The sequence below is a fragment of the Strigops habroptila genome, chromosome 10 (assembly GCF_004027225.2).
Source record: "Strigops habroptila isolate Jane chromosome 10, bStrHab1.2.pri, whole genome shotgun sequence".
Taxonomy (NCBI): domain Eukaryota; kingdom Metazoa; phylum Chordata; class Aves; order Psittaciformes; family Psittacidae; genus Strigops; species Strigops habroptila.
Window position 1 is genome coordinate 25,457,980 of NC_046359.1, and position 20,183 is coordinate 25,478,162.

At 39.4% G+C, this 20,183-nt stretch overlaps 1 protein-coding gene across 1 annotated transcript in view; it reads left to right on the forward strand.

The window, feature by feature from the left end:
* The window catches only part of GLP1R (glucagon like peptide 1 receptor), an 88,779-nt gene that overhangs the window by 13,104 nt on the left and 55,492 nt on the right, over positions 1 to 20,183 (forward strand). Inside the window, exons 2-3 of the mRNA XM_030499750.1 lie at positions 17,620 to 17,716; positions 19,021 to 19,131. Of these exons, the coding sequence (XP_030355610.1) occupies positions 17,620 to 17,716; positions 19,021 to 19,131 (208 nt within the window). The remainder of the gene's footprint in view (positions 1 to 17,619; positions 17,717 to 19,020; positions 19,132 to 20,183) is intronic.

Sequence of the window (20,183 nt, forward strand, 5' to 3'; positions counted from 1 at the left end):
AGACATCTTAATCAATGAGATTATTTGGAGTATTAAACAGTATATTCTTTAGACCCAGGCACTTAATAACAAACTAAGCTGTCAGTTGGTGCTACACATACTACTTAGGGAGCTTAAAGGCTGTAATAGTGAAAGAACTAAGTTAATGTAAACATCATTTATAGTTCATGAGGTCAACTTTGTACTTGCTCAAGCTTTCAATAATTAGTTTCTTTCATGCCTGTCCCATGTATTGCCTCTTGTTGTAGAGTTCTCAGGTTCAGCAATGTGGTTCACAGCCTGGCTTTAATCTTTGCTGTTCTGTCCCCTGTTGTCTTTGAAAATAACTATATAGTATTTCTTCAACAGAAAGACTTACAGTCTTTAATCTTGGATTTGCCATTCTATCTGAGCTGTTTGGCATAATGCTTAAATAAAGCTCTAAAGAAAATTCATACATTCAGGTAATTAATGAATATGCTGTGTTTCAGAGAAAGGGAGGGAGGGTGAGCCTGTGTACTGGCTGATTGAGAGAAACTAAATTTGCAGTTAGTGTGCTAGAAAGAGCTTGCATAAAAATCCTGATTTCAGAATACTTTCATTTGTCCCCAAATTACATCTGAGATGATGATGATCGTTATGTTGATGCTACTTTATAGCCTCTGGAGTTTTTTGGTTTGTTTTTAATTTATAGCTGTTCTTATATTCTTCCTTCTTTCCCCTGTTTTTGTCATGCTGGAAATATTTGGAGCAAAATCAAGCTCTGGAAATAAACAGATTTATTACACTGTTCAAAGTATCTGTATCCTGCTCAATGGACAGCTGGGAGCAGCACGGAAGAAAAGTTTCTTGAGAGGCAGCATGGACAGCAGACTCTGTCACTGGGAAATAACTGAGAAGATAATTTCACAGCAAATTTGTGGAGAGCTTGGAACACTGTCAAGTATGGGATGACAGGCAGCCGACATGGAAATACTCAACTTCCAATACCGTTGTGAGTTAACCGCTTTGTGCTTATTTTGCAATGCTTATCTTTTATTTAGTTTTATGATCCAAAGTGGAAAAAACCCGATTTGAACAGTTGGGAATGGAAAGTGTCAGCCTACTTTGGTCTCAACTAAATCTCTTTCCCTTCCTTTCCCTCTCATCTGTCTTTTCCTCCACCCTGGCAGCTTCTTAAGTTGTTGGCCACTTCTGGTCCAAGTAATCTGACAAGAGAAATGTTCTGTGGGTTAGTGTCCATTCCATTAAAAGTTTTTTGGTAGAAACAAAGCAGACAAGCTGGCCAGTCTCCTGGGTGTTTGTCCAGTTGCTCAAGCTGCTCAACTAAGGAGCTCCTCCAGGGAGCATGTCCCAGCTCTGGCCAGAGTTGTCTTCCTGTCCTCCGTAATGAGTTACTACCTTTTTTGGTTGTGTTGTTTCTTTCCTTGAATTCCATGAAATGGATGCTTCTGAACAACTCCAGTTAAGACTGAGTTTTTTAGGGCTTTTTTTAGGACCTTTTTTTTTTTTTTGGTTTGGGGTTTTTTTGGTTTTTGTTTCTCCCCCCTTCTCCCCTGAAACACTTGTTTATATAGTGATCAGCCTAGGGAGTCCCTGTACTCAACTGGGGCCTTGCTAAGTTGTAATGATGAGCACTGGCATTTATTTTGGTTTTCAAAAGCTAATAGAAGCACCTTTTTTTTCCCTTTGTGGTGTGGGTTGTTTAGGTTTTTTTCTTATTTTAAACACTATATAACTGAGTCTTCATTTTGAAAAGAGGAAGTATAATTTTAATGAATTCATGACTTGCTCATTTTAATAATAGGAAACTGTTGTGTGTAAATGATGTTGAGGGAGGTTTACATGTACAAACTTGTTCACACGATCTGAATAAGTCGTGGTTGCCATAAAGAAGGAGGAGGCACCTTACAGCAACCTGAACAGAAGCTGTTCCTGCAGGTTGCTGGAGGACAAGGTTTTTAATGTACCTGCGTTTCTAGCCTGATTTTGGCAATGGGCTCTAAGAATATAATCAAAGCTGACCTTTCTTTTGTTTGGACTTAGTACTTTTAATTCCACATGGGTAATAAGAATGTTTGGCTCACTAAGTAAAATTTCAATTGCAGCATATTCTATGGTGTCTATGTACCAGATGTCAATCTTAAAGGTCTAGCTGATCTACTTACTAGTCCTTCATAGGGTTTAAAATTTGTGATTTCATTAGTTAAGAATGAAGAATAACTTGGTTTATTTTGAGAGGTTTGTTTGTTTTGTCATTTTTCTAAAGAAATATTGGTGAGTGCTTTCAGTCTGCTGAGAGCTAGGTATGACAAGAGTAATAAGACATGAAGAGAGAAACTGTGGTAATGAGTTTCTTTTAGAAGGTGCTCTTCTAATAAAAGTTCAAGAGTATCTCAGACAGCTTTGACGATCTTAATCTCGGGTTAAGATTTGCTGCGTTTCCGTAACATACTAAGTAAAAATGAATTTAAGTATTTTATGTGTAAGAAAGGAGGGTAAGATGGCTGAGAAATTTAGGTAGAATCCGATAAAGTTAGACAGTGAATGGAGACTACTAATGCTTCCACACTGTAAATCCGCATAAGGTCCTGTGCTTTGAGTCGTATCTTCCTAGACTCTACATATACTCAGTGAGAGGGAGAGGAAGCCAATAGCAAGAAAGCAGAAAGGCAAGGGCCATGTAATGCCGTACTCGGGATGCTTTGAAAGGGTGTGAGAGGGGTGTGTGTGTGCGCACATGTGTGTGGATGGTGTGATGTTTCAGCAGAACTTTCACATACAGTGGCTGGTTTGCCTATTTTAAACTTAAATGTTTCGGTGAACTTTCTACTCGTGAAAATCTATCCTGCTAAAGTGAAAAGATACCGAAGGTGGAAGAGGGACTGTTGTCTCTAGTATATTAGTGAGCTACTTTGTTAGCTGTGAGGGGCAGATTTAATATTTGGGTGAGGTAGTCAGGTATAAAAGCTTTTGCCAATCTCTAGAAGCAGATGTGATCTGCAGCCTTGATACTGCAGCGCTTCCATCTACGAATTTTGATTTGTTTACCCAATCCATTCCTTCTGCTAATTGGAAAAGTAGAAAGAAATGTAAGCTGCCATCTGCAGCTGCAAAGCTGAAAGAATATTCTATATTCTATAATTATAGAATATTCTATAATAGCAAAAATACTTCTAACTTTGAGGTGTTAAAAATGCTGATAGTGTCCCTCGTACCTCTGTGTATTTGTCGTCTTTAACAACTTTCTTGGAAGTGGCAGCTAAAGTAACTCCAGCAATGATCTATAACAACAAGGTAAGGAAGCTGATGGCAACAAGTGCAAACCAGCAGTTTAAAAATGCTAATGAAGGTTAAAGTATCAGAAAAGGCTGGGGCTAAGGGCTGACTGGCTCCTTTGTCAGGAATCAACGAAGTCTGAACAGTGGTGGGTTGGAGGAATCTGACCTTTCTCCCTCAGGGCTCCAGAGCTGAGTTAGCACGGTACCATGTAATACTATGAAAAACTCAATTTGTGTTTGCTTTCACTAGTATCTATTAGCTGTTTAATCTGGTACTCCTCCAGTAGTACTGTGAAAAGGTTGAAAAATGATCTAACATCACAAATACCAACCAACCTGTTATCTAGGGAAAATTGAATTGGGTGTATTTTAATTGCATCATTCCAACTATTGTGATATACTTCATGTTTTCCAAGGTAATTCCTTTTAAGGAAACTTATTTGTATGGTTAATTCAACTCAGACCAGAAATAAGTGCAGAATTCAATGAGGATCATCAACCCCAGTGGCAGCGTGCCTAAGGGTCCAGTGGATTCTCTGTCACTTGGAGTCTTCAAGTCAAAATTAGATGTGTCTGAGTGGTATTTTCTGGTTAAGATAGCATGTGTGAGATGGATGTGGAAGTTAGTGTGGGGCTTTAGAAGGAAATTAATTAGATTATCATCATTGGTCCTTCTGGCCTCAAGATCATCATGGTTGCCATGTACCATTCATAGTGGCAAAAGGTGAAAAATCATGAGTTGTCAAGTAACGAGCATAGATGAAAAGACCTTAAGGGCTATTTCTCCAATAGCTGAAGTCCTCAAGTGTTGGCTGCTTTGTGAGTAATAAGCATGTCTCCTAGCTTAACATTTTTATGCAGGTAGTGAGCTTCATTTTAGGCTTTTCTAAGTTCTAAGATGGTGGATAATTAAGATTATACTTATGCCTCACTGTGAGCTATGTTGCTTTTGACTCTGCTTCAGAGCACCTCTTATACTTTTAAACATTTTGCCTGTTTATTTTTACCCTGGAGAGTTTGCTTGTCCAGTTTACAGTGTTGTGATGGCATGAGTGCTTATCGTGGCATACAGAGAAGAGGGTAGCGTGGCATGGGGGAGGAAATCACAGCCTTTCTTTGGGGAATCACTTGTTTTAACAGTAGTGCTAGTTTATGCTACTTCAAATGCTGCTAGTTATGCTGTAAGATGACTCTGTTCCAGAAGTACGTCTTCAGGATGAACTGAGATATAAACCATAAAAATCTTTCGCAGACCAAGTTAGCTCAGAGAGCAAACTTTTCCTCAGAAAACATGTCAAATGAAGCCACTGCTATTTAAGTTCACAAGTTTTTTTGCTTGTCTCTTCTCTGTGAATCTATTCTGTTCCTACAAGTGCTGCTTGATTTAAGATTAATGTCAGATGGGAAGTATGTGGCTGTGAAACTACTAACATGGAACTAATGGAATGACTTTAATTCCTTTAAGTGACCTATCCATTTTCAGCTTTATTACTGCATGGTCACTGCTTCCCTCAGTGCTTTGAAAATTGGAGTTGGATGAGGGAAAGCTAAGGTGCACAACTTTAACCTTTGTCAAAATTAATGTTTTTGATTTGAATGGAGGGGGGAGCTCTTTCTTCTGTGTTTCCATTTGTTCAGGCTGGACAGCTTGCTTGAAGTTGCCTGCGTGTTTTTCTTTGCTTGGCTTATGAAGTTGTTTAACCCTGCTCTTGGGCTTTATCCAATCTCTTGCTTTCTGAAAACCAGTGTGCTTGCTGCCTTAACAGTAGTCTTCCTCTGTTGCTCACTTTTACCCTTTCTTTTGAAGGTCTCCCCAAAGAAGGGTGGGAAGAAATGTAAGTCCACTCAGCTTTAATATTAATGCAATTGCAGTTCTCTTCTGCGACTTAACCCACAAACCTCTTCAGCTCCATATACCTCTATGAGAGTATAGAAAAGAAAGAAGAGCTCAAGGGGAGACAGACTGATTTCCATGGGGAGTTCTGACTGCCTTTGAAACTGACTGTTGCCACAGCAGTCCTACAGGACTGAAGGCTGTGATATCTGCCTGAAGTCAAGAAATAAGATCCAGCCCTGCCTCTGAGCTGAATCTTATGGTGGAAGAAAATCCACTGATTTCCCGCATGTTGTGACAATGATGTTGTGAGACTCCACTTGATGAAGAATAAAGCTTGCTTGAAGATGGGGTAGGGATAAACTTCTGAAAAACTAGAGGTTATCTCTTGCTTCTGAGTTCCTCTCTCGTGCTAGTGTTGGGAGGCAGAAGTGTGGTAGCATGTGGGATTGCCTTGCTGAACATATGCACAGACCCTTTGCTACTGATTAGACTTGTGTGGTCAGTGTCGGGATCCCTGGGCAGAAGAGGGACTAAGTATCTGAATATTATGTGTGCAAAGTTAGTGCAATGCAGGTAAGAATGTAGAGAAATAGGGAGAACATGGTACTGAAATGGGCTGCAGGCTGCTTACTCATTTCTTTCCTAATCAAAATACTTGCAGAGGGCATTGGGAAAAATGCTGATTTGTTTGAGAGTCTTATGGTGTAGAATGCCTGATAAACTAGCCCAATATTGACTACTTAAAGAAGCATTTAAGGATTGTTTTTAATTAAAATTCTTAAACTACAAAATCATCCAAGCGCAGAGAAAGGGTGTACTAAAGCAAGATGTCAGGATTAAGCATACAGAAGGATTTTTAATTTTGTTACCTTATGTGTCATCTACACATGCAGCTGTCATCAGTTCTCTGAAGTTAGTACTGTATTGTTGTCATGTCCTTGGGGAACAAGGAGAAGACACAACTCTGAGTCTGTGTCTTGGTTACCCATTCACTTGCTGTAGCACTTGGCATGTCTCATATTTTTGTTCTGCTATGCTTCTGAAATGAGGAAACCATATGGTCTTTTTGAAAGTGGCATTACAATAGACTAATTCAGATTTGAGGAAAAGCCTGATCTGATTCCTGTAGTAATAGTGTGGTTCATAAGTTGCTTGGCAGTCTTAGAGTAAGGAAAATCTGTGATTCAACTTGACTTGTCTCAGTTTCTGTAGTCTGTTTCCCTGGCTGAGAGGAACTGTAGGAAAACTGGGAAGAAATCTATTCTGGATAAATTTGACAGGTAGTTTTACTCATGTAAAGAGTAAGGAGGGGGGAGTGTTGTTGACATTCCAAATCATTTGAGTCAAAGGTGGCAACATAACATTGTTACGATGAAATACTGAACAGCTAAGAATTGTTTGGAATTCATTGATTTCAAAGCCTTCAGCCTGCTTACTCCTATAGAAAGCTCTAAAAGTATCAGTCCTGTATTAAAGAAAAAGCTAATGTCAGCTAATGTATTAATAAAAGCTTCTGGGTTTAATGGCTTTCATTCCCGTGTCCTGCAACTAGATGAATTCTGTCTGATTGTAATTTTAAATATTGTAGGTGGTGGTGATTACTGTCCTCGAAGAATGAGAAAACAGAAAATTTAGGTTTCAGGTTGGAGTTCTTTTATTTTTGCCTTCAAGGAAGTTGAATTGGCTTCTGCAAATAAAAGCAGATGTGAAACTGTACAAGAATGAAAGCAAACATCGTAGCACACTCACATCTGCCATTGACTTTTGCTTATTAACATCACTTCTGGAGAAAGATGGCTGTACGGCCTTAGATACAAGACCTCACAAATACGGTGGGCTGTTTTCAAGTTACAGTGATGCTTTAAATTGCCTCTCTGCTTAGAGGCTTTCAGGAGCCATAAAGAAGAAGAAAAAAAAACCCAAAAAACAAAAAAAGGCAGCCTGTTCAGGGAAGCTGAACTCTTCTAAGTTCTGTTTTAAAAGAAGGTAGAAGGAAAATGGGAGGTCGGATGAAGGCAGGAATACAAGTCATCTGGCTCCCTCTGCCAGGGAACACAGCTCTGAGGATGCTGCTGCAGTAGAGCGCGATGCCAGATTTTTTTTGAATCTAGTGCCCCCTCTTGATTTTGGTATCCAGGGACTGCAAGATCTTCCCCTGGAAATTTGGATAAAATAACATCATCATCCCAATATGAGCTTAAGTTTGGGCATATTGATTTGGTCCTTGTTTGTCAACCTGTGTTTGTGTTACTTCTGTGTTTGATCACGTGTTAATACATGATCAGAATGCAGTCCCTGGGTAGCATCTCAGTGCACCTTTTTTATTTGCCCTGATACTCTCTTTTGTTTTGGGTGGTTTTTTTTTGTTTGTGGCTTGCATTTTTATGTTTCTCCATATTGGGCTGAGTTAAGACTCTAGCCTTTATGCAACATTGCTCCTGTCTTGTTTTTGACAAATCGAGCCCTTGGAATATAACACTTGGCAGCTGTGTGGGTTGAATGCTGAAGTATAAGGTTATATACAGGCTGTAAAACACCACACTGCATCCAACCATGTAAATGTGAACTCTACTATATATGATAGCGTCCTGCAAGAGTAGTATTGTGGAGGTTCTCTCCTGTCATTGTTTTGTTGTTTTATGTAAACGTATACCTCTGCTTTGTCTTTTAATTAGTATCTGGAAGGGAAGCTGACATCTGGAGGATGAGCTTCACTGGCAGAACTTCTCTTGTATGCTCTGTTCTAAAGTGTGTCATAGCTGTTGTTGGAAACACTAGCTATTTGCATATGTGCTACATATAACTCCCTTTGCAGGGGAAGAGCAATGTGGCAGATAATGGGACAGTGGACCTTGAGCCACTGTGACAGTGAGCTGCTGAGGGAGTTAATTTGCACTAGTTAAAACCAAATAAACTGCCCTCAACCAGAACTTTAAAAGCCATACAGATTTGATTGCATTCTTCTCTAGCAATCTGGAAACAACAGTAGATGCAGAACCCATAAAATTGTATACTGGAGTTTTTGGGTTTGTGTGGTGGTGGTTTTTAAATAGCTTTGTGGTGATTTTTTTTCTAACTGGAGAAATAAGTTTAAAAATAAAAGAAGGGTAAATTCTGGGAATGCATTCAGTGGGAGAAAGGTCTATGAAGGTTAATATGTGGTTTGATTGTTTTTTCTTGTTATTGAGCTTATTGCAGGGATTGCAGTGATGGGATGACACACTGATCACTGGGTTTATGTGGCTATAGAAGTTGTGATCCTGGGGAAAAACAGCTAATTCTCTACACCTTGCCTTCTGATCCAGCACTATGGCACTTTAAGAAGAGTGACTATTAAATATTAACTTGAGAAGTTGTGGGGAGCTTAACTCCCTTGGGACACTTTGGTAAAAGGTGAAAAGATTTAGAGTTTTTCTTGCCTAGTAAAAATACAGGTTATTTACAACAAAGTGAAGTTTGCTCAGTTCCTGAGGTTGTGATGAAGATTACTTTTTGTTTGGGATTTTTTTGCGAAATCCTTTTTAAATATATATATATATATATATATATTTTTTTTTTTTTTTTTTTTTTTTTTTTTTTTTGTGCTTGGAAACTCAAATGATGCAATTCCCTGGCTCTGTGGGACTGCAGGCTCTCTCTGTCTCCCTGCTCAGCCAGCTCTGAGACTGGACCATTACTGGCTGTTGCAGAGAAATGAATCAGTTACAAGCTTAAACAGATCCTTTTAAATGCACTTGGTTTGGCATATCATAAAGAACCAGCTTAACTAATTGCATTTTAAACCTCAGTAAAAGGAGCCAGAAGTCCAGCTTTGACAGATGTCCTTTGCTTTGTTTTGCTTTAGCAGCTCAGAGACCTTCAAGATGAATCAGCTGCCCAAATGTAGGTGTCTAGTGCTGCTTGAAACTTCCTACAGCACTCAAGACCCTGTGTGGGACTAACAGATACAATGGAGGGTGCAAGGGAAACCTACACCTCCCTGCAGTTGTGCTAGGAGACAAAGCAAGGCACTTGTGCATGTTGAGAGGAACAGTAGGTGCCTGTGATCAGGCATCTGAATTGCACCCTAAATCTTCTTTACTTTTTCAGCCCTATATATCCTTCACGGTCTCCTTACTCCATTGTGATGGTACATGACTGTGGTGTCCCTCAGCAGTCTATACTGGGAGCAGTACTGTTAAATATCTTTATTAATGACATAAGCAGTGGGATTGAGTGTACCCTTGGCAAGTTTGCAGGTGGCACTAAGACAAATGGTGCAGTTGACCTGCTGGAGGGAAGGAATGCCATCCACAGGGACTGTGACAGGCTTGAAAAGAGAGGCTATGTGAACTTCATGAAGTTCAACAAGGCCAAGTGCGAGGTTGCAAACCCAGAAAGCCAGCCCTATCCTGTGATGCATCGAAAGGAGCGTGGCAAGCAGGTCAAGGGAGGCTGATTCTCCCCCTCTACTGCTTTCATGAGACCCCCATCTGGAGCACTGTGTTCAGCTCTGGGGCCCCAACACAAGAGGGGCATAGAGGACCATGAAAATGATCTTAGAGCTGGAGCACCTTTCCTATGAAGACAAGCTGAGAGAGGTGGTGGTGTTTAGCCTGGAGGAGTGGAGGCTTTGGGGACACCTTATTGTGGCTTTTCAGTGTCTAAAAGGGGGCTTATAAGAAAGCTGGAGACAGACTTTTTACCAGGGCTTGTAGAATGATAAGAGAAGGGATAATGGTTTTAAACTAAAAGAGGGCAGAATTAGATAAAAGGAAGAAATTAGTATGTGAGTGGTGAGACACTGAACAGGTTGCCTAGGGAAGTTGTGGGTGGCTCATCCCCAGAAATATTCAGGGCCAGGCTGGGCAGGGCTTTGAGCATCTTCATCTAGTAAAAGATGTCCCTACCCATTACATGGGGTTGGAACTAGGTGACATTGAAGCTCCCTTCCAACCCAAACTGTTCTATGATTCTGTTACTGAAACAATTGTAATGAAATGCTGGGTTCCTCTTCCAGTAGTAGAGGCTGCATTATGTTTCTGAATCTGTTTGCGGTAGATCTGAAGTGCTCTTCTAATCTTCAGCTTTGTAGCCTTTTCTTCTATCACAATACTGCTCAGCTTTGCTTTTGTTCTTTCCGTAGTGTTTCTAGTGCTACACCTTTTGTATCTATCTAAAAATGCAATTTAAACCCTTTATTCTGCTCTTTGGCTTGCTCTGATGTATAATTGCATCAAGAAATGATCTCTTCTAAAGAGCACTTCACAAAGCATGTGTCTATATTTGCAATGCTTGGTAAAATCTCTGTGTACAGGATCCTATGATAATTTAATTTTCATGAGTGCTAGCACACTGTCTCCCACTAAAATTGTCGGATTGTGTTGTGCTCTCAAAGAGTTTGGGAGTTACAGTTCCTTTTGAATTTTGCCTTTTTTCTTCTTTCTCTGCACAATTGCTCAGTAGTTTCTTCTGTCATGTTTGACTGGTTCATGTAGTACATCCTTGACAGCAACGCTTACCAGAACAGATGAAAGACATTGAAAATAATGTTTCCTGGTAACAAGGCTGTCAACCTAAATATAAGTCTGCTTTCAACTGTAAGCATATGGAATTATGGGACCTATGGTGATTAAAGAGGAAACCTTTTTCCAGGCTGGGAAAACTCTTAGTGGGGCAGAAAAACTCTGTAGGGAACTGTTCACTCGCTGAAAACAGAAGTAATAGAATAACCCTTCAAACACTGATTTGTTCCATGTTTTCAGTCTATCCTACCTGACCTACAAGAGTTTGATTTTATTTATTTTTGTCTCTAGGAGATGATGGTTAATTTTGTAGCATGCTGGAATATTAGTCTGTACTTTATTCCCTTGATTTGTGAGACTGTATCCTATGCAAGTTGATTTAGATGTTAAAAAAGGTTTCTTTGGTATCTATGCCTCTGAATGCCAAATACTTTGCTTTGATCCCGAAAGTGACTGGGGCCAAGAGATATTATTCTCATTGAAATGTGCCTTGTCAAGACAAAAAATTTCAGGGATGGGAAAAGTGGTCAGTTTCAAAACACAAATGAATCATCCCAGGACAGACCTGGGGTGTTTGGTCCTGGAGTGGAAACCCTTGTGGTCAGGGCTGAATTCTCCTGCCTGTTCAGACAGCTCGTGTGTTTGGAGCAATTTGTGAAACGGTAAGCCAGCTGAAGTGGGAGCCTGTGCCTGGTCAACAGAAGTACAGAGAAGCAGGAATGTGCCTCAAGTCAGTTTTGGTTTTCTTGTTTAAAATGTTTGAGAGACTCGGCAGAAGCATTCTACCTTTGGGAATCTGCATTTCCAAACATTCTTTAGGACATGTATATGCTCATCTTTTTTTCCTTAATCTAGCAAGGACAGACCTTAAGAAGGAAGAGGAGATAGTGTCTTGTGCTATTATAGGCTGCTATGGGATTGAGCACAGCCAACCCTTCCTTCTGAAACTGTGCAGGTATGCAAAAGAAGAAAAAGGCATGAAGGGCAGGCAGGCCAGGATGAGGGACCATGTGGTACAGTGGTTATTTTCAGCTTAGAGGAATGCTGAGATTCAGCCTCTGATTTAAAATAAATGAAAGAACAACAAACAAAAAACCAAACCAAACCAAAAACTTCACAGAGATATTTTTATACATATTCTTGTCTTTCATAGGAGTCGTCTTTGTTCTTTCAGCCTATCCAAAGAGCATCCTGAAATAATGTTTTGGAGCTGATCAGTCAGAGGATGAAATGGAATGGAGAGGTGGATCTTGTGTGTCTTGGGAGGTTATTGAAAGCCCAGTGCTCTTGTTCAGGAGTAAAGGTGTGCTGTCAGTCTGGGCTGAGCAACTCTGAAGAGACAGGCAGAGAAGGAGTGTCTCTTGTGTGCATTGATCAGATGTAAGTGCCTGCTGAGAGCTTCCTATTGCAGCTTTGAGTTCACAAGCTTAATGTCATGAAACTTGGAGTCTTAAAACAGTGACAGACTAGAGAGGGGCATCCATGGTTAGATGGCTGGTGAAAGCCTTCATCGAAGTTCTGGGATGTTTTGGTTTTAGTGAGGGTCTTGTAAGTGGTAAGCTGCTACAGCCAGTGAAAGAACACAGCTGTCAGATGTCGCAAGGGAGTTTCTTCCTGAATCTAGTAGCTCCTTTTGTTGGAGCTCATTTGATCTTTTTCACTAGCAGGGAGGATGCTAAAAGGTTTCTGTTTCTGGCACTCTTGAACTATTGAAGTCATTGGTTCATTAGTAACTAAGGAACAGAAGCGTTTACAGGAAAAGCTCCTAGAAGCTGGCAATAGAATGTTCTCTGAAAGAAGTAATGTCAGAGGACTAAGTTAAACTCCATACTGAGCAACATAATAGAGAATGTAATAAATGCAAAAATCTGGGTGATGTCAGATGTCCTAAAGTATGATCTCTGGAAAAGGTATTGCTCAGGTATCTTTAATGATACTACTTTTGTATTATCTATAGTAGAGACAGCACTGTAATTTTTGACGTGCCTCCTTTGACACAGCTTCAGTACTTGAGAGTAACCAGGCTGTCAGAGATGTTGCCTATATGAATTCAGATTAGCTCGTTATGCAATTTGAACTGAGTAGTTATGAAATCCAAGTTAAATGTTATCTCTTTGGGGGAGCAAAGGGGAAGCATTCAAACAATAAAGCATGCTCCCATAGTAATGCACTTCCAGAATCTCTTGGTTTTTGAGAAGTGGTGTACGTGAAGGACTGATTCTCAGCAGGATTGCTTTGTCATAGGGTGAACTGTGGGCCAAAGGACTCTGTTAATATAAGGTTCAGTGTTGCATGCTGTGGTTTAGTGTTGGGGTGTTGTAGTTTTGTGTGGGGTTTGTTCGTGGTTGTTTTTTGTTTGGCTGGTTGGTTTTTTTTTTTTCCTGCAGCAGTCAACGTTCTTACAAATTGGTGGTTGGAGCATCAGCATTTGCAGGACTTTTTTGACAAATTTATGGTAAGTGTTGAGAAATTGGATCTTGATTAATGGGCTTGGAGAGGTAGTAATAGCATCCTACCATTCATATGCTTTCATAGTTACTTTAAATTAGAAGTGGAGAAAATTGATAGACAGATTGCAGGGGGAGGTAAGTTTGTTCTGTGAGCTGCTAGCCCTAGTGCAGAGTTGTGCTGTGCTGCAGCCTCTGGTTTTAAACTTCTGCTCCCAGAAGTTGTGAGAAGCGGAAGCATCTGGGGTAGCAGTGTTGTGCTCTGCCCCATTTGGGCTGTGAACTGAGGACAAAACTCATAAATTCAAGCTGATGCCTGTGCTATGAATTGAATAAACCTGTTACGTGTCCAGCTCAATTTCTACTGTGTTGGCTTTTATTGATGCAGACCTATAGCTTATGCTGACATAAAAGATGATTTAATAAGATTTGTATTATATAGGAAAGAATGGCAAGTCAGAATGAGCATAAAGCTACTAATGTGCAGTCTTCGCCTATCTTGGACTTGATTGCTCTGCTGATCCTGAGCAGAGTAGCCTTGAAATAATGTATCACATTGGACCTTTTTAAAAGGTGGTAAAGTTTAAAAGTAACTCGCTTGTGCTTCTGTGATAAAAGGTAATCTGAACTGTAGTCTCAAAAGGTAGGTATGTAATCATTACTATCCATGGGAAGAACACCAAGGCCATACCAAAGTGTGGTTCAATGCCAGGTTACCTAACTTTTGCTTCTGAAGATGAAGATTAACATTTTGGAGGTCCCAGTGGATGTAATGTTACTTGTGAGCCTTTAACAGCAATGTTGAAGTCTTGCTTATTATCCTCAAATGTTAAAAGCATGAAAAAGCTGTAACATGTTCCATTTTTAAAAGGACCAGCCGAAGATGTAAAAAAATACAAATGTAAGGAAGATTTTCTCATTCTGTTGCATGTAAGACCTTTTATATAGGCATGGGAGAAGGGGAAAGAAGATAACCTCAGGAGTCACTGGCTGCTTCTGAAACTCTGAGAGTTCTCCCTTCTGCTCTGAATGATGCCATTTCATGGTGCAGGTTTATACTCTGTGTGCTCAGATTTCACTGTGTTACGATAGTGTTTTTGTAGCAGTGATCATCTTGAACCTGTGTGGATGCTGGTTTTGTTGCAGTAGGAATAGTTTCAAACATGCTGAAAAGTTATTAAAATGCTTCCTTTTACAGTGGGCTTTATGAAGACAAACGATGACTACAGAAAGAGGCTTTGCTATAAAGGTGTTAAGGATTTGTTAGGAATCCTGTCTTCAGACTGTTGAATGAGCTAACTTATCACTAGAGTTTAATTACACTTAATTATATACATACACTGAGACTCCCAGTGTCTGCGCTCTTGCCTGTTCTAATTCTTCTGCATCTGTTTTAGGCTACACCATTACTCACTGCATTAATGTCCTTCATCCATTCTTGCTTTCTGACTCCTCTGCCTTAACCAGTCAGCCACATTTCCATCCTCCTCTCCTCCAGTATCCTTTTGTGACATATTTTCACCACAGTAATCTGTTTCTCCTCCTATGCCTGACTATACTGGGGAAAAAAACAAAACGCCAACAGAACAAAAAAAGCCACAACTAAAATGCAAGGACTGGTGCTTTTGGCAGCAGAAATATAGTCCTGAGTTTAATAAAGCTATTTGAACTTTTGCAATTTGCTCCAAATTTGGGGTACTAACCCAGGAACCTTGTCCTTGTATATGTGTGTTTTAGTGCTTTGATGTTGCAGAAAGGATTAAATCACTTCACAAGAAATTATAGTATCTTTTATTTGAATAACTACTTGCATTGTATATCTGCGGCACTATATAACTTCTGATTCTAGTTCATGTGGGTCAGAATTTCTGGGAAGTGGGCATTAGAATTTATTAAAATCAAATTTAAGTCGATTTTCCTGATAGCAAAACATGGTATTTGGGTGAACCAAAGTAAACTGTTGCATAGAGAGAACAAATTATGTAGTCTTGGAATTTATATTTGATTGTCTTATTGCAACAGACTATAGATAATAGAAAACTATCTACCCTATCAGTCATCTCCACAAAAAGGCATGTCTAATTATTTTACTCTTATAGTTTGCTAATCTCCTGGTTATAGTTGTCTTCTCACATTATGAAAAGCCAGTATAAGTAGAATGTTTCTACTTTTTTCATTAAATGGAAGGACAGAGGCTCGATTTTTCCAAAGCTGTAATTAAAGCTGGTTATTCCTATATTCATGCAGGCAATAGATGAAAACTTGATTTGGAAGAAAATACTTTAAGGCTTGCTGACTCGAAAAGAGCTAATTTTCTTAGGGCAAGCAGGTTTAGGATATTTTCAGATACTTTAAAAGATAGTCTTGTTTCTAAGTAAAACTCTGAATCTATCTTGTAATGATTTTAAAAGCTGAATTTGGATTAACTTGGTGCGGTCATCTGCATGCATGATCAATAGTTACTTTTTTGGAAGATGTATGATACTTAGTAGCTTCTGAAATTGTTCTGAATCATAATTTAAGAGTTAATCCTGAAAATGTTTCTTATTAATTTATTAAAGTATTAACCTGGTGATGCAAGGGTGGTGAAACAGTCCTGTGTAACTTCAACAAACACCCTTGTAATATGAAGACCTTTGAGTCTTCATAACCTGAAAATTGCTTTTTAAAGACTGCCTAAGAGAAATTTAGGTTTGAAAGTTCTCTCTCCATATTCCTATCATCCATCCTTATTCAGCTTACATTAATCTAAAGATGGCATTTTAGTTTGAAAGTTACTGATTATGTGTTTCTCTACACACACTTGTGGAGTTAATATAGGTGGTGATGTTCTTTCTCCTTCATGTATGTTGAGCATAGACCATTACACTTGTATGTTCTAGGTTTGTGTGTTTCCATAGGCACATGGGGTTAAAATTCAGTAGGACGCATTCATTTTACACTAGCGACTTTAGCGCAGACAGACATAGGCAGCATTTATTGTCATAGATAAGATTTAAATCAGACACATGAGGGTCAGAGTTTTGAAGATCCACAGGCTTGTGCTTGTTTTGACTTCAAGAGGAGATTGCTAAAGTCTTCTAAAATTATGGCCATGAGGCCCTAGCTACAGTTAAATTGCATGTAAATATAGGCAGCTATTCTTGAAACTCAACACAAGTATCTACTAAATGTTGTACTTTTCATCACGTGTACAAGAGCATCTTTGCAATTAAATGTAGTGGCATAATCCAAGCAGAAGCATGATGCCATATGGTGTTTCTTTTCAAATGCTGTTTTTTTAATTGGAAGGATATGAGAGAAGAGGACTTGAAAGGTCTGCAGTCCAAAAATGCCGGTTCTACTTCTGTTCTTTTATACCAAGGTGATTGCACTGGTGTCTAAATTTTAGTCACATTGATTGTAGTGGACAGCATTCAGTTTGGCTTTGCTGAAATGCAATGTAGGTTTAAAATGACTTCTTAATTTTTTAAACAATTATCCTATGCCCCGATTTCCTTGTAACCATCTGAAAAATGTTTTGAAGCACAAATGGAAAATAAAAATTAGCAATTGAAACTGTGAGGGTAAAGCTCAAGATTTACAAGATTATTTACCCTCTTTAATAAACTGGGCGACAGCTGGTATTAAGTGAAATTTTCCTCCACTTTGTGTTAATATGTTGTACCATTAAGTTCATTCTGTTGATTGTATGTCTGGCACATCCATGCTGGGCCTTTCTCTGGAAAAAGAATGCCGAGTTAGCTGCATTATTGATCACTTACAGCCTGCTAATCCTGACTTTTGTAATTCAGGTTATATGAATGCAGAGAGGAGAGAGAAGGACTGATGTATCTTTACTTATATGAAATGAGTTAGCTGGGCTTCTGTGAGGCAGGTGGGGCATCTGCTCAGGTTGACTGAGTAATCAGAGCTAAATTTTGCAGTTTGATAACAGCTAATTACCTTTGTCCTCATACAGAGTGTGTACATACTTTTCCCCTGCCTCTTCAGTGCTTGGGGCAGCTGACAGCGGAACAGCTTGTCAAACTATGCAAAAAGGAGGTCCCTGCTCTTTCAGTTTCAGGAAAAATATGCAGAATGTGGAGGAAAGCTGCTCTTTGCAGAAAAAAGGCTGAGCTGGAAAAGCTTTCATCTATGGTCTGGAAGAATGCTTGGAGAATATCCACTGAATACAGTGAATTAACTTGGTCTCATTTGTGGGCCAGCAGAAATACTGCTGCTGGAAAGAACCTCTCCTAAAAGGACTTGCTGCTGTCCCTGTCTTTTCGTGAGATAATAAATTCACGCAACTGGGGCATGTTCAAGAGAGCAAGGTTGGCTCAGTTTGGGTTTCAGTAACGACATGATATAGTTGTTTGCAGGGTGTTTTTCAGTTCCTTATGGTACAAATAGAAAGGTATACTTTTTGGTTGCAATCAGGCAAATGCGTAGCAGCATCTTGTACTCTTTATGATAAGCAGTGCTGTTTTGGCTTGTGGTAATCATTTTCACACCCTCCTACTCAGGCTGCATGGAAATCACACAGTTGAAATCCCTGCAATGTCTGAGAGTCATGGTTTCTCTTTCAGAGTTCAGATGGATCCCTCTCTGGGGTTATGCAGAAGTGGAAGGAATATCAGCTTCAATGCCTGGAATACTTGTATGAGGCACCCCCCATTGTGACAGGTAAGCCTGCTTGCTAGGTATAGGATGTATTACTCTTTAAAATGCACGATAACAGTAGCAAGGGAGTGATTATGAACTTGAAAATACTTCTCTAGCTTACTTTCCAGTCCATTTCTTCTTTATTCTGTTTGTTCCTGTCTGCTCTCTGTGGGAATCTTCCCTCTGCTGAGAAAGCATTTTATAGAACAATTTAATCATAAAGATGTTAGTTTTCACATCCAATGTGTTTTTCAGTGGCGAGTGGTGGCACTTAAAGCAGCGCACTAATGTTATATCCCTGAAACTTTTTCAGGGGTCAGTGTTGAGAGAGACACAGGTGTAAGGAAATCTGGAACCATGCTGTTCACATTGACCTGGCAGTTTGTGGCCCTTACAGTTGATGTAAATTATTTTAAGCATTGTAAAATGCTGAAGTGGCTTTTAAAAAAAAAATGCCTTTATGTGAATGAGAAAGCAGTTTGTCTTAGTAGTTGAGCTGCTGTGATGTGGTGAGAGCAGCTGTGATGTGCCAGCATCATGATGTTTAGAGGACACTGGTGACTTGTCAATGACACTTGCAACTGGACACAGTGTGGTCTCTCCTATGCTTCAGTGCGTTTGTGACACACTGGAACAGATAAGGCGGCTCTAAAGTTGTATCTATGAAGAATTATTTCAAAACTATTAATTCTCCTCCTTTTAACTACATTACTGTGGCAGAGTGAGAGCAGTGGCTGATGACAACAGTGGCAGGGAAACATTCATCTCCCTCTGCTCCATTATCCTGTTGAGCAGTTGAGTGCTGCCCTCTAAGAATGACAGTTTAATAAATCTGAAGTTGAAGTATTCTCATGTTGATTAAGCTGTAATGCAAAGTTATGGTTGTGTGTGGGTATTTTGTTGACAGATCTATATATTAGGCTAGGCTTCCCAACTACATGACTGTAAACTATTCTTGAGAACGATTATCTACAGTATTCATAGCAAAAAGGATTTTAATTTAAACTGAGACACATAAGAATGTAAAAGAGAAAAGATGGTGATGGGTCAGTATTGATTTACCTTTCTTGTCCCTTGATTTAGTCGAAGACCCTAATCTGTTCTTCAGTTTCTCTCTTGTAACAACAGTTTCCTGTTGTGTGGGGATAAAACCCTTTTGGACAAATAAATCTCATTTAACTCCACATCACAGCTTAATTGCATAATGCTGTTACAGTTTAAATGCATGTGTCCATGTTTCCTTTTATCTTCTGCTTTTCAGTCTTTCTCTCCTTATAGTATTCATACAAGGCAGTGGCATGACCCTCCCTTCCATCTCTCTGCAGAAGGCAAGTTCTGCAACAGAACATTTGACAACTATGCCTGCTGGCCAGATGGACTGCCTGGCACCTATGTGAATGTCAGCTGCCCCTGGTATCTCCCCTGGGCTAATGCAGGTAAGAACGTTTCCTTATAGGCACAGCTTTAAACCAATCCTGTTTTCCTCGCAGTCTTAGGAAGGATAAAATTAGCTTAAATTGCTGTGAGTGCAATCAGTTGTCTGCAACATAAAAGTAGGAATTGGACTCAGTATGACGCACTGTTTATTTCCATTTAGTGGGAGAAAACGAAAATGAGAGAGGAGACCATTATTAAAGATTGCATTAAGTTTGGGGGTTTGTGCTCTTATCTGTTTTTGCTCCTTGAATACTGGTGACTTAATAAAATAGTACTGTGGTGCTTGTTGAAGAGTATCTAACAATAATAATGGTGTAGTTTGAGGTAAAAGTTAGTTAGCAAAGCTAGGCAGTAGGTTGTCTTGTAGTAGATAAAAAGGTCTAAAGTGAAAGTGATTTGTGTAGCTTCCTGAGATAAACTTATTTCTCAGAATGCTGCAAGATGAAGGCATTGTCAGGGGTTGCAAAAACTTCTTTCCTTCTCTGAAGGACTGAATGTCACCTTTAGATTTTATACCCTTACGTACATGTACACTTGATGCCACTCAAAAGCAAAGTGTATTAGATCGCTTTGTCTAGCATTCTGTCTTTGAAACCAGTGAGTTATACAGCATGTTCTTTGTGAAGGCCTTTCTGTGTTTTGAAGTCTAAATGAAACAATTTATTAACTAGCTAACTTGGTGTGGCAAATTGGCTTTGGCCCTTGTTAAGGGACAGGGGATGCTGTTTAATGAGGATATATAAACTGTTGGATGTAAAGATGGTTTAAGTGTGGAGTACATATTGTGAGTGTTGGTATGAAGGGGTTTCAGGAATGAGAAAGAAAAGAAATGGGATGCTCAGGTGAATATTACGTTACTGTGTCCATATTTCTAACATCTGCACATCTTTTGTATTATCTCAACTGTCTTGGAAGTAACTGCCAATTTGATAATGTGTGAAGCTAAAGTGCTGTTTGCTAATCCTCTTCAGATCATTAATAAAGTTGTTATATTTTTGGAATGGGTAAACAAGCTTTTAGGCATGTATGAAATTAATATTTACTTCAAAAT